Source organism: Botrytis fragariae (genome assembly GCF_013461495.1).
Source record: "Botrytis fragariae strain BVB16 chromosome Unknown tig00000001, whole genome shotgun sequence".
Lineage (NCBI taxonomy): Eukaryota > Fungi > Ascomycota > Leotiomycetes > Helotiales > Sclerotiniaceae > Botrytis > Botrytis fragariae.
The window spans coordinates 1,575,352-1,589,325 of record NW_023500987.1 but is presented as its reverse complement, the minus strand read 5'-3'; the positions used below and the strand labels follow the sequence as shown (position 1 = coordinate 1,589,325).

Here is a 13,974-nt window from a genome sequence, read left to right as displayed (position 1 = left end):
GAACTGTTAATGATTGTTTTCCCTCTTTCATACCCCAACACTGTAGCTACGGACACATTTCCGCAACCATACCAAAGGCTTTGTTTGTGAAGGACCATTAGAAAGTACGCCTCGAATGGAGAACTGGGAGAAGCATGGTGTTGTTCGGATACCTTCAGACTCCACAGTTTTGTGTCGTTAATAGTAATGCTATCGCTACATCTGCCAAATCGTCTAATGCGAATGAATATGGGTATGATAGAGAGAAAGTTTCGGAGCCGTCGGTTGGCTTGTTTGGACCGGCCACCAGGATCTTGAAAACAGGCGCAGATATCCTCAACAATAAGATACTACAAGTGCGAGATGGGTTGACGGAAGAAGAACGGCTTGCCTTGCGCAAAAAAGAGGAGAGGATACAAATCTTAAATCTGCGGATGAAGAATGCAGAAACGTTAGAAGTTTGGAGGAGTGCCGCGAAAGAGCTAGATATACTCGAGGATAATGAAGCATGGAAACTCGATTCACTGTCGACCGACTTCGACGCTGCTTTAATCGAAGCCAGGACTAAACAGATGGATACGGCTAGAATCGATTGTGATATCAAGAAGATGCTTACATTGGTGCGCACAACATTGTCGAGGGATCTGGGAGGCATGGGCAATATTAGACTGTACAAGCATAGTCATGTTGGAACGAAAGTTCTTATCGAGAGGTATATTGAGTCGACGTTGGATACGATACGCGCATTGGTTGAAAACAGCAAGTATGCCTTGCCGGTTGGACTGGAGACAAAGGATATACTAGAGCAGGTCGTGTATGCTAGGCAGGCTTTTGGGAGAAGTGCCTTACTACTGAGTGGAGGAGCAACTTTTGGAATGAACCACGTCGGGGTCTTGAAAGCTCTGTTCGAGGCTCGTCTACTGCCAAGAATCATATCGGGTGCTTCTGCTGGTAGTATAGTTTGTGCTGTATTATGCGCAAGGACTGATGAAGAGATCCCGGACGTATTGAAGGAATTCCCGCACGGAGACCTTGCAGTGTTCGAAGAAAATGGAAACGAAGATGGGGTCCTGGATAGAATCAGACGGCTGTTGACAGAAGGGGCGTGGATCGATATTAAACACTTAACGAGAGTCATGCGAGAACTTTTGGGAGACATGACATTTCAAGAGGCTTACAATCGATCTCGTCGCATTCTCAATATCTGTGTATCATCTGCCTCGGTATATGAGTTACCTCGACTACTCAACTATGTTACAGCACCGAATGTCATGATTTGGTCAGCGGTCGCTGCGTCATGCTCGGTGCCTCTTCTATTTTCTGCAGCGGAATTGCTCATGAAAAATCCGCTTACGGGAGAGACTTCGTCTTGGAATCCTACACCCCAACGTTGGATTGATGGGAGTGTGGACAACGATCTACCAATGACTCGGTTGGCAGAAATGTTCAATGTTAATCACTTTATTGTTTCTCAAGTCAATCCTCATGTTATACCATTCATCGCTAAGGACGAGGAGGCGATCAAAGATACTGTAATGAAAGATGGTAGTGGAGGACCCGGCTGGGTCTATAATCTCACACATTTGGCAAAGGCAGAAGCTCTGCATCGTATGCAAGTTCTGGCTGAATTGGGAGTATTTCCGAATCTGGTAACTAAGTGCAAGTCTATCTTGAGTCAGAAGTATTCTGGGGATATCACAATTTTACCGGAAATAAATTTTAAGGACTTTCCCAGAATATTAAAGAATCCAACGACCGAATTCATGGAGCAGGCTTGTTTGTCCGGGGAAAGAGCTACTTGGCCAAAATTAAGTCGTGTATGGAATCACTGCGCCGTTGAACTGGAATTAGATGCTGCTGTGCAGAAACTACGAGCGAGAGTAGTCTTTAGTCCAAGCGAGGTAAACCTGAGGCGGTTGAGGGCTGGTGAGGGCACCCGAAAGTCTGCCGGAATGGGAAGACAGAGATTTGATAATGGGAATTTGTTGCTGATGTCGCGGGATGAAGATAGTGAATTTCCAAAGCAGAATGGGAAACGAGGAAATCCATCTCGCCCGCCACTCAGGGCAACAGCCTCGGTATTAGACATTACAAAACATCAAGAGAGATCCCATTACACCGGACCTCTTTCTGCTCAGACTACTCCTCGTCGTACGCCACGACTAGGGCTAGAAAACGACATGTTCAGCTTCCTTATTCCTTCAAGAGACATGCTTCATATCAAGCACCAAATTCGAGATCTCTCATCTCCCGGAGAAACAACACTTTCACCATCAAGCACTGATGCCGATAACGAATCACAGACAGATGAAAGCACTACAGAACCAGAGGCTGGTGAAGCTATATATGGCATAGCTGGCTCGAACGGTGATAGACAACTTGATTTATTCTCCAGGAATCAGCCTATCACTGCAGGAACAGATCGTGTTCTTGCTACATCTCCCTCGATTATAAAAAATGGGACGGAGTTTATGTATTCACCCACAGCCATGTCACCAACTGAGATGAGACCAAGAGGAGAGAGAAAGAGCGTCACTGAACCGAGTAGTCCTGATTGGAGTTACAAGAAGATGTTCCATCAGTGGAAGGAAGACGATATGAGGGATGCTGCATAGATGGCGAGGAGCATGGGATACCATTTTCCACGCGGAACAGTGTGGGACTGATCTAAGTTGATTTTATAATGAATGATTGGAATGAGCAATGATTGGAGTTTATGCATGGGATTGGAGCGGGTGACTTGGATTTTGTTATAAGGAAGTAAAGTTTGAAATGGTGATGGTTGCACAGGATTGGCGTTCAGAAACTCTTGCATCAATAGCGATGGTCAGAAAGCATGGTTGGATTAGTTAATACGATAGAGCCATAAACACGGATTATAGTTCTTTTCAGAAATAGCATGCTACATTAATTTAAATTGGCCATTAGCCAGATATTGAGCTGAGATGAAAAGCAAGTATCTGCCCACTCACTTTGACTTGCGAGCTTGTATTGAAGGCCGCGAATTCCGCAGTCGGCCTTTATTGACATTACAAGCTACCAGCGGGCCGATTTCACGCTTCAAGGTTAGTCTAATCGTAGCGTTTTCGACAGAGCTAAAAAATGCTAGCAAACATCAGAATGGGCCGAATTACGTAACCCTCAACTCTGGTGCTCACAGACCACGCCATTCATCCCACTACTAAATTTTATGGCGGGGTGGTCGGTTCATCGTTTCATCATAAGTACAGTACCTCTCTAGTACTTGTACACACATAAACATCTATCACAACAAAATTGCAATTTTGGTTCCGGCAATCAAAATCAAAGATGGATTTCTATGCAACTTCGCAATATCCTGAGGGGGTGATCAGCTTCCTTGATACCGATCTTTACAAGTTGACGATGCAATGCGCCGTCCTAAAATACTTTCCCACTGTTCGTGTGACTTACGCGTTCAAGAATAGAACGCCGGAGAAGAAGTTGTCAAGAGCTGCATTTCGTTGGTTACAGCTTCAGATTAGCAGTAAGAACTCACAGCTAAAGTATTGATCTGAAAGGAAGCTTATGAAAATAGAACTGGGAAATATTGCGCTCAAAGACGAAGAATTCCGATTTCTCCAAAACACCTGCACATACTTAAACCAACCTTACCTCAACTTCTTGAAAGAGTTCCGACTAGATCCGCGAAACCAGATCGAGGCTACTTTTGTAGCAGACGATGACAAGGGGAAAGATGAGGACCTAGGAGAAGTTAATTTGGTGGTAAAGGGTTTATGGGTCGACACTATCTTGTATGAAATCCCATTATTGGCTCTAACCAGCGAGGCATACTTTAAATTCATGGATACGGATTGGACGTACGACGGACAAGAGGAAAAGGCATACGAGAAGGGAATATCACTTTTAGAAGCCGGATGCATTGTGTCGGAGTTCGGAACTAGAAGACGAAGAGATTATCACACTCAGGCTCTTGTGTTCCGCGGATTAGTCAAGGCGAAGAAAGCAGGAGAAGAGCGCAAGTTGGCAGGAAAGATCTCGGGCACGAGTAACGTTCATTTGGCGATGAGATTTGGAATTCCTCCCATAGGAACTGTCGCACATGAATGGTTTATGGGAGTCGCGGCTATCACGGATAACTATAGAAGTGCTACGGCCACCGCGCTGGACTATTGGGTTGGATGCTTTGGTCAAGGTGTCTTGGGTATTGCTCTTACAGATACTTTTGGTACTAAAGACTTTCTCCGGGTCTTTTCTCAGAAAATTCCATCTCTCACAACCGCCACTTCGGGCGCAGCTGCTACATTGCCGTCGGCTAATACACTTACGACTAATGGAACGACTAGTACGAATCTGCCCTTGGATGCAGCGGGAGACAAAACGACCGGGGATTCCCCAACATTTGCGCAAGCTTTCACGGGTGTACGACAAGACTCCGGCGATCCAGCAAGCTTTGTAAAGAAGATGCGTCAGTTCTACGACGAACAGGGCATCAAGGACAAGAAAACAATTGTCTTTTCCGATTCCTTAGACGTCGAACTTTGCATAAAGTACAAGCAAATTGCCGAAGAATCAGGATTCCAGCCTACCTTTGGCGTGGGCACATTCTTCACAAATGATTTCATTCATAAAACTTCAGGCAAGAAGTCGACGCCATTGAATATTGTCATAAAATTAAGCTCTGCTGATGGTAAACCGGCTATCAAGATCAGTGATAATATCGGAAAGAATATGGGTGATGAGAGTACTGTTTTGAGGGTTAAAAAGGATTTAGGATATGTAGAAGAGGAATGGCAGGGAGGCGACGAGACAACAAGATGGGGAAAGGAAGGGGCGGATGTTGTGACGAAATAATGACAATGTCAGTACTCGGGTCATCACACAAAGTATCAGTGTGTAATTGGATTCGTTGCATCAATATGGTTGGCGTTTGATGGAAAGTGCTTTTTTAAATTATTTTTAGATATCAAGTCCATTTGGGATAGAGAAGCAACTGGTTAATTGCTGTCATAGATTTGTAGATGGGCGTTAATGAGAGAGTGTTTCATGATAACAATAATTTGTACTGTTCATTCTCCATGTGCTCTAGCTACTTATAACTATATGGTAAAAGCTTTGACTAGGGATATAGATATCATTATTATTACCCAGTGGTAAAGTAATCTCAAATTTCATTCAAAGGTTGGGTTTTCCCAAAATCATAGCTTCTCCCTTCACAATTCTTTAATACGGAGGACACGCCGATTCAACTAATATCCCAACATTTGCTCTTATTTCCTGCAATCAAATAGAGTCTACAATGTCTATCTTTCTTTCTTTGTATTAAAAAAAGTATTGCTATTTCCTCGAGTTTTCTTTCCAACTCTTCCAAAAAAAAAAACACAATATCCTTCTGCTGCTCACGAATATGCAGCTTCAACGACTCATCATCCTCTATGCTACCGAGAAATACCAAAACAAGCTGATAAGTCAAAGCCTGTGGTCTAGTACGCAGAACTCGGATATCTCATATGTCTAATTGGAGAAAATCGAGGTGAGCATGCGATGATCACAGGGTTCAAACAGAAGGGGTATCTACCATTGTATGCTGCGAGCAAAACTATGGGTAGTTAAATGACTGATTTATCAGGCGCGATTTGCTTTTGTTTAAGGAGTAGAAATGTCAGAGTACTGCTTTGAAATTTGCTTCAATGTTATGTTTGAGGGAGGGTTATGTGTGTATGCATGCTGGGCGGTTGGAGTTGTATGGCAAGATTGTTTGGTGCGGCGCAGTGTTGTGCATTTTATGCGTTCGGAAGATGGTGTCTTGATAGAACCTATCAGAGATACGGATGCAGGAAATAACGAGATGAGATGAGATACTGTTAAGGAGTGGATCACCTTGAAAATGACATCGTCTCGAAAGTATTTGGAACCTGTGAGAAGTAACGGTGGCGTGATATCTCGACAGTGTAGTGCGGCAGATCAAGTTGGGAAAGCTGTTCTTGATATTCTCAGAAACAATTTGTATTCAGAGCTTTTCACTCTCTTGTATGAATAATGCTTTTCCCGTAGCGAAGACGGCTCTATGATCAACCTCAATGATTTACATTGTGTACACTTTCGTTCCCACTGGCACGTTTTTGATTCAGATCCTGTGGAGCACAGTACTCGGTGCGTCGGCAATAATATCTCCAGATCTTTTATATTTGATTGCACCGTGAATATTCACCATCTGTAAATTTTCACAATGTATTATTCGGTGACTTCATCTAACATAAGTCCCGTAAACTCATCGTGGGGGTATAGCAAGAGTGTTCATTTGACAATTGACAGAAGTCTTGGTATCAGGACGTGGCTTTGGTGACGGGAACCTGTGGTAAAGATTTTCCATTCGGTATTTTGGAGCAAGTAGGAAAGGTGGAGAGACGCTTGGTAGGCTTGTTTGATGTAGTTGTGACTCCAGGAAGAGACTTCGTTGATGGAGATATGGGCTGTAGAATTTAGATTCTTTCAACTTTCGCTTGTGGATTGAGATCTGAGATAAAATCTTGCTAACATATCGTGTATTCAGAGAGTATGTGATGGGTATTCGCCGACTATCATGTCATATATTTTTACGCTACATGTTCTTTACAACACGTTGGTATCAAAATCCGGGAATTCAAATGAACTGTTACATATTTTTATAAATGACATGCAGGTACAGAAAGCTTTGGAGATGGACCAGTATTTGCAATCCATTTGAGTACTGCATATATTAAGGCAGTAATGCCCATTGCCAGAAGAGAAGAAAGATGAAAGGGGAAATAGCCCTTTCGATACTTCGTTTTTTCCTTCCCTCAGCCATCACGACGCTTTCTAGCGCTCACAATTGCAAACCCGGGATTCTCCAAAAACATCCTCCAATAATCGGGATCCTTTTTAACAACCTCAGTATCCTCAGGGCGTTCCGTTCTGACATCCTTAAGGCCGAAGGCTTCGTGCATTTTTGTGGAGCCCGAGTAACTAACTTCCATCAACGTCGCCTCAAACTCGAGTGGTGATTCCAATTCGAGCACATATCGAATCTTCACTCCTCCAGGAATATCCTCTATATCTTTGTACCTGAGACCGTATTTGCCGGTGGTGGGAACGATTCCCCTGGGGTCGCCGCTCCTAACACCCACAAACCGTCCACCAGGCTTTAGGTTCGCTACGACATTGGCCCACATCTGCTCAAGAGCTTTCTCGCTGGGTGCGTGGTCAAAAAGCCAGTTCGCCATAACGAGATCATATTGGCGGCCCTCGAGAAGATTGCCAAGTGGTTGAGTCAGATCGGCTTCAAGCCACTTGATCTTATCACGACCAAGCGATGCTTCGATCTCCTGCCCGGCTTGCAACATTCCGGAGGTTATATCTACGAGGTCGACAGACTCTGCGCCAGCATCAAGAACTTGGCGTGCTCTGAGTCCAGAGCCACCGCCTAGATCCAACACTTTGAGTCCGGTACAGTCCCCGAGTGCTGAAGCCAAAAGCTGTGTTTCTAAGATGCCTGATGGAAGTGAAGCAATGTCATCATAACCGTGTGCCTGGTCGTTGTACTCCGCTTTGAGTGTCTGATAGTCTGACATGATCGTGAAGTTGATTGAAGTTTAGAATGAGTTTAGAGTGAGTTTGAATCCGAAAACATCTTGAATGTGGCTACCAAGGGCTTGATATATCCACTGGTATGGTTACAATGATGCGTGTGTTGTCAGTTGGCGCAATTTTCCGGCGAGATTGACGATCTTCAGCCAATCGACACTTTGTATTCAATGATATGAAATCTAACCAATTTGGTTCGCTGGAGTATTCGTCGCCGGGTGCCTCAGCATATGTATTGAGTAGTGCATTATGCAAAAAGTCGAAAAGGGTGTCGAGAATCAAGCTTGATCGGTTCTAGCGTGTGAGCTTCGTGGGGGAGGCTGGCACTTCCAGCAGCTGAATCATTTCTCTCTCTACTTCCTTTTGCAGAAGATTATATTCCCCTCCTCCCTATGGTCTCGACTCTATTGGACGGCTGTAAGACATCCTTCCATAAGAAGATGTTCCCGGTAATTTGCTTCCTTCATTGAAACTCATATCTAATCGGGATCATACCCTAAGTAAATATCTGGTCATCAGAGATGTCGAATTATGTCATATATGCCATCCTACGTCGTCAAATTTAGAGTGTGACCATAGATCTCCTTAGGTGCGTGCGCACCTGTCTCCCTGCGAACGTCTCATAGTCATGATTTTGTAGACTGTTGTTGAATCGGTCTGTTGAACGGCATTTCAACTTTCTGATTATGATCTTGAATCCACCACACAATACTAATGATGGGTGGAATCGAAAAGGTTACTGTCGAAGAAAGTACCGTCCTACAGGTTGCTGTTCGTTACCATCATCGCTTACTCAGCATTACTTGTTACACGGCGAACAAGACTTCATTCCACAAAAGTATAATACAACAATCAGATCTCATGATGGCATGATACATAAAAGAGGTGACATATAGTAACACATTTTGTACGCGTTTTCTATCTATTGTAGATAAATGAGTCTTGACTCGAGCTCCTCACAAATGAAACCTACCCCTCACTGGGCGAGACTAGCGGAGTTTGTGTTAGCTTTCAAGTGAAAGTCACTTTCTTTCCTTCCCGTTTTGTTCTATAATTGGAGCAACATGTAATCTCCATCTTTGTATGAGGTAAGTTAGCTTCGGGCGGTGAAAACTAGGTGTTTTCTCAACAGCTCAGAGTGCATTCATTGGTTCATTATCCCCCGCGCCCTTTCTTCAATTTTTGAACCCCTCACTTCCGCCAATTCACGATCCACTCTTATCTCTGTCCATGTACTCCACGAATTAGCCTCGTCCTAACATCAAAAGTACTCTCTCATCTGTCTACTTTCTTCTGAACTTATCTTACAATTCTCATTCATCCGTAACCCAATTCTCATTAAATATGGCAGCCTCAGAAGCAGCCCCCCCAGCCAATGTTGAATCCATAAGCCATCTCACATCCTCCCATATCTCCAGCATTCCAGACCCATCAAAGGCCAAAGACCTGAATGCATCACATGTCTTCATCACCAAAACTACCTCTCCAAGACCCGTTCCCGAACCTGACAGTAAAGAAGTATGGGCTTCAAAGAATTGCACTGATCACATGATTACTGTGCGATGGACGGCAGACGAAGGATGGCAGACCCCTGAGATCAAACCCGTAAATTTGCTCCCTTCTTGTTGTTCCTATCCTTCTCGAGTATCTATATAAACACGGGGCAATACTGATGTAGGGATAGTATGGGCCATTGACAATGATGCCCACAGCATCCTGTCTTCACTATGCAACTCAGTGTTTCGAAGGCATGAAAGTCTATCGTGGATTCGATGGAAAGCTCCGACTCTTCAGACCAGACAGGAACTCAAAGCGTCTATTAATGTCTGCTCAACGAGTGGTACTTCCAGCTTTCGATCCCGTGGAATTGGAGAAGTTACTTCTGGCTTTTATGGCGGTCGATGGTCCTCGTGAGTGTTGATTCTGGCTTCATTCAGTATCCGATTCAGTGGGACAAGATACTGATATATATTAGGTTGGCTTCCCAAATCCCGACCAGGAACTTTTCTCTATGTTCGCCCTGCTGTTATCGGAGACGGAGAAGAACTTGGAGTTACTTCTCCTTCTGAAGCTTTGCTATTTGTCATAGCTGTTCCATGGCCAGACCTATCGGGTACTCCTCCGGGGGCACAGCCTAAACCTCCGGGACTCAGATTACTTGCTTCGTAAGTCACATCTTGAGTTACGTTATTACCAAACATCTTAATGAAGTTGTTGGCACATGATGACTAGGCTATTATTGACAGTTTTGTAGTAAAGAGGACACTCGCGCTTGGCCTGGAGGCTTTGGATATGCTAAAGTGGGAGCGAATTACGGCCCAGCTTTTGTAGCTCATGTAAGTTCCTTTTGCTATTTATTCTTATTGGGAGCATTTCCATCTTTAAGTGCAGTTTTCACATCGAAACCCAAGATTAGTATTTTGTCTTGGGAGCCCCTTGGTTATATATCGCCTTGCTGTTCGCTTAGAGCTTCATGTAATTCACATCCGGAGCACTTCATTGTTCCCATTATTCTCATTGATCCAAAACATTTGATTATCAAGACTTTCACTTCCCATTCGATTGTACAGCATTAGTTATCTCTCTTACCTATCTATGTGTTATGTCACTAGGAAAGATATCATGTGCAGGTTTAAGCTAATCACATCTTTTAGATGGCGGGTCGCAAGCTCGGTTATGATCAAATCCTTTGGCTCTTCGGTTCCGATTATCAAGTTACTGAAGCCGGAGCCAGTAACTTCTTCCTCGTTGTACGTGTCTTCCATTCTCTCTTCACATAACCCCTTCATCCTTTCTTCAACAATACATTCATTCTTCACCCTTCTCTGATACCATGCCCTAACAATCCACCAGCTCCGCGACCCCAAATCTCAAGCCCTCCAGCTCCTCACCGCCCCTCTAACCGAAAAGCTAATCCTCGATGGCGTCACCCGCCGAAGCGTCCTCGATCTCGCTCACGAGCGTCTATCCCCATCTTCTAAAGCTCTACCCTCTGACATCAAACCGCTAGAAATTGTAGAAAGAACATATACTATGTTAGAAGTAGAGGAGGCACACAAGGAAGGAAGAATAGTCGAGGCTTTCTTGAGCGGAACTGCTGTAAGTTTTCCCCTCTCCTTTCCCCTTTCCACATTCTCGCGCTCAAGCCCAACACGAACGGGGATAAATGCATTCACCATCTTTCATGCTTTCATCCTTTCGCATCTGTAACTCCAATCTCCTCGTCCTTGTCTGCTCACAAGAACTGATCTCTCCCTCCCATCCTACAGTATTTCATAACCCCCGTATCCGCCATTTCATTCCAAGATCGCAATATCGAGATTCCTATGCAAAACGCGGCTGGTGATAGTGGCGTTTATGCACAAATGATCAAAACTTGGTTATACGATATTATGTATGGGAATGTAGAACATGAATGGGGTGTTGTGGTTGATGAGGATGAATGATTATAATGTTACATGGACATCGAATGACGACAATTACTCAGGTGGCTTAGAAAATTATTGTGGTTATAGATGGGAGTGATATAGAGGTGAAAGGGGTTAAAAGGAGACGGGAGGACGGGAAGATGTGATAGAAGCTTAAGCTACACGATTCATAGATTGATAGATGGATGTCTCATAGTTAGATATTAATGCACCAAAATGAGGATCTATATCAAAAAGTAAAGTCAAATATTCATTCGAATTATTTTATGCGCCTAAAATACAAACTGTAGCTCCCTAATTTGCATGTCACTCAACTTTCAACCATAAACTCCCAGTCCATTCACAATAACTCAAGGGTAATTGTGAGGCACTTTGAAAAATATAGCAAAATTCATGCAAACACGGTAGTTCCTGATCCCACATTGGTTGAGAAATTCCTTGTTAACTCGTTCTTCCTATTCTCCCCAGCTTTCATTATTTCGTCCCTTCCTATTTACGATTGGCTTCTGGTTGAGCGTTTGTTAACCTCTGCCTTAACAGCATCAGTTCCTGATGCGACGGCCTCAGAGACCTTGTCTTTGGCATCAGCAGCAGCATCCTTGGCCTTAGCGGCTGCTTTCTTGACTTGTGGTGGGGGAGTAGATCCGCTCATGCTAACGATACCGACAATGATGGCAATGAGGGTGACAAAGATAGCACCGATACCGGCAGGAACTTCAGGGACGAACTTGATAGCTTGAATGGGGTCATTTTGGGCGATGGTGAGGAACAAGTCGAGCTTCTCCTTAATGTAATGAACTGGGTCATCAGCGAAGACAAGATCAGATGGAGACTTTGGCTTCTCCTCGGGCTTTGGAACGGACTCGAGTTCAACCAATTGTTCAATGGGGTGCTTCTCGTTAAAGGTCTCGTCAGCGAACTTGGCGGCATCCTCAACAGAGTGACCAATGTAAATGTTATCGAAGAGAATATCGCTTTGCATAGTCCAGATTTCGAAACCGATCTATGATGATGTTAGTGTTATGAATTAAAACGAGAAGACGAGTTACTTACAGCTCCCATTGGCTCGAGGTTGGATGGGGTCTTGTCTTCATAGTAGTCTGGGTTCTTGATCTTTCGTGGAGCCCAGACACCCTTGTAGGCTGGATTGTCAATGTAAGGTGCGGTCCACTTGCCCTTGTAAGCTGGGTTCTTGATCATTGGCTTCTCCCATTCACCACATCCAGAAACATCGTCACACTTTGGGTTTGGTACGGTTGGGGCGATCCAGTCTCCATCCTCCTCATCATCCCAATCCTCTGGCTTTTGTGCCTCTGGGTCTGGGATGCTGAGAGGCTCATCCTCCAACCAATCCTCAGGCTTGGTAGCTTCCTCATCGACGATTTCGAATGGTGCTTCCTCATCCCAGTCCTCGGGCTTCTTAGCTTCTGGGTCTGCGATACGGGCCTCGTCAACCCAGGTATCTGGCTTGGAGTCCTTAGCGTCATCAATCTCCTTTGGTGGGTTGAACGCTGGGACGAAATCGTCGGAGAGAAGGTTGACCTCCTTAACTTGCTCGCCATCCAACTTGATGATAGCAGTGTTGTTGGGGTGAATGATCAAGGTATAAAGTTCGGTAGTCTTGAGGATTCTGGCTGCTGGTGCAGGGGTCATATGCTTCTCCTCATATTCACCAGTCTTTGGGTTCTTGTGGTTGATGATAAGGTGAACCTTGTTGGTGGTACCACACTTGTCTGGTCCGAACATGATAACATATGGAGATGCGTTGGAGAACTCCTCTTGGTGAAGAGCCTTGTTGTCACGGAGAAGCTTCAAGTATGCTCCACCACACTCAAGACCATCTGGCTAGATGTTAGTAATGCCAATTGATAGGTTGGAAACAGTTTATACTGACTTTGCATCTTGACCTCATATTGAACAACGAGGGTCTTTCCCTTGTTATCAATCTTCTTGGGGAATTTGGCAGAAATGGCGTGATGGGCAGCTGGGTTCTTGACAACGAGACCCTTATCTCCCTCCATACCCTTGAAGACGTGGGGTTCCTCTACAGCCCATTCTCCAACATAAGCCCATTCTTCCTCTTCCTTGTCGGAACCCTTGGTGTCCTTTTTGGCGTGGGATGGCTTCCATCTTGTCTCCCAGTCATCGGTGAATTGCTCGAGGAAATCGGCAGTGATTTTGGTAGGCTGCAAGAGAATTGATTGTTAGCAACTATTTTGGAAAAGGCTGCCGAGGTGTATGAAATGTGTAGATTAATGGGAACTTACAGTGAAGGTAGGAAGCTCAATGCCAGTTGAGGTGGCAGATGAGACTGATGAAGAAGCTTCAGTAGCAGCACTTGATACTGAAGAGCTTGCTTCACTGAGTACAGATTGAGCATCGGCATTGACAGAAGTAGCCAAGAGAGCAGCTGCTGAAAAGGCAGCTGTAGTAGTATGGAAACGCATGATGAATAGAAGAGAACTGAGTTCTAATCGACCTTCTTTAGATTGACAAGAATAGTTCTACGACTTTGAAGAATTGCTTCCAGAGCTCAATGGATGTTAAAAGAGCAGAGAAGATAAAAAGCGATTGATGCGACTTTTATGGTCCTGGAGAAAGTGCTAGGAATTAGGAATATGCCACAGTGTCCTATATTTTAACGTTTACTCGTTTAGGTAAGGTTTACACCTAGTGACTGCTGTCTAGGTAATGACAAGGTTTGAGTTTCCCCTCACGAAATGGATTACGGAAGCTTTTACGATATTGGAATATTTCATATGACGATGGATCAGTGAATTCTCGACTGGAGCTCGTTAACATGAATCAAAAGATATCAATTGACAATACGTGTTTGGATGACAACAGACGTTGATTTGTCTACAGATGGAGATTGGGTCAAGTTTAGAGAGAAAGACCTCTTGGATTGGACATATATCAATTTGAGCCCCTCTGATTGTTTTCCATTGTAGAGCTTCGACAAAGCTGTGTTGGACGATATCTA

General features: G+C 44.3%; 5 protein-coding genes across 5 annotated transcripts; 3 read left to right on the top strand and 2 right to left on the bottom strand.

Moving 5' to 3' along the window:
- Positions 1–134: 134 nt before the first annotated feature.
- Positions 135–2,594, top strand: Bfra_000483 (putative patatin-like phospholipase protein; the record flags this gene model as incomplete). Its single annotated transcript, XM_037330929.1, has 1 exon — positions 135–2,594. One exon carries the CDS (start codon positions 135–137, stop codon positions 2,592–2,594), a length of 2,460 nt encoding a protein of 819 aa, XP_037197262.1.
- A 694-nt stretch (positions 2,595–3,288) lies between these two features.
- Bfra_000482 (putative nicotinate phosphoribosyltransferase protein) lies at positions 3,289–4,812 on the top strand (the record flags this gene model as incomplete). The annotated part of the gene is made up of 2 exons (XM_037330928.1): positions 3,289–3,484; positions 3,536–4,812. 2 exons carry the CDS (start codon positions 3,289–3,291, stop codon positions 4,810–4,812), a joined length of 1,473 nt encoding a protein of 490 aa, XP_037197261.1.
- A 1,967-nt stretch (positions 4,813–6,779) lies between these two features.
- Positions 6,780–7,550, bottom strand: Bfra_000481 (uncharacterized protein; the record flags this gene model as incomplete). Its single annotated transcript, XM_037330927.1, has 1 exon — positions 6,780–7,550. The coding sequence occupies one exon, from the start codon at positions 7,548–7,550 to the stop codon at positions 6,780–6,782; it is 771 nt and encodes a 256-aa protein (XP_037197260.1).
- A 1,357-nt stretch (positions 7,551–8,907) lies between these two features.
- Bfra_000480 (putative branched-chain amino acid cytosolic protein) lies at positions 8,908–11,009 on the top strand (the record flags this gene model as incomplete). The annotated part of the gene is made up of 7 exons (XM_037330926.1): positions 8,908–9,168; positions 9,248–9,473; positions 9,539–9,728; positions 9,818–9,899; positions 10,218–10,313; positions 10,417–10,662; positions 10,833–11,009. 7 exons carry the CDS (start codon positions 8,908–8,910, stop codon positions 11,007–11,009), a joined length of 1,278 nt encoding a protein of 425 aa, XP_037197259.1.
- Positions 11,010–11,484: 475 nt separating this feature from the next.
- Positions 11,485–13,438, bottom strand: Bfra_000479 (putative calnexin precursor protein; the record flags this gene model as incomplete). Its single annotated transcript, XM_037330925.1, has 4 exons — positions 11,485–11,994; positions 12,045–12,832; positions 12,886–13,177; positions 13,259–13,438. 4 exons carry the CDS (start codon positions 13,436–13,438, stop codon positions 11,485–11,487), a joined length of 1,770 nt encoding a protein of 589 aa, XP_037197258.1.
- Between the last annotated feature and the right edge of the window lie 536 nt (positions 13,439–13,974).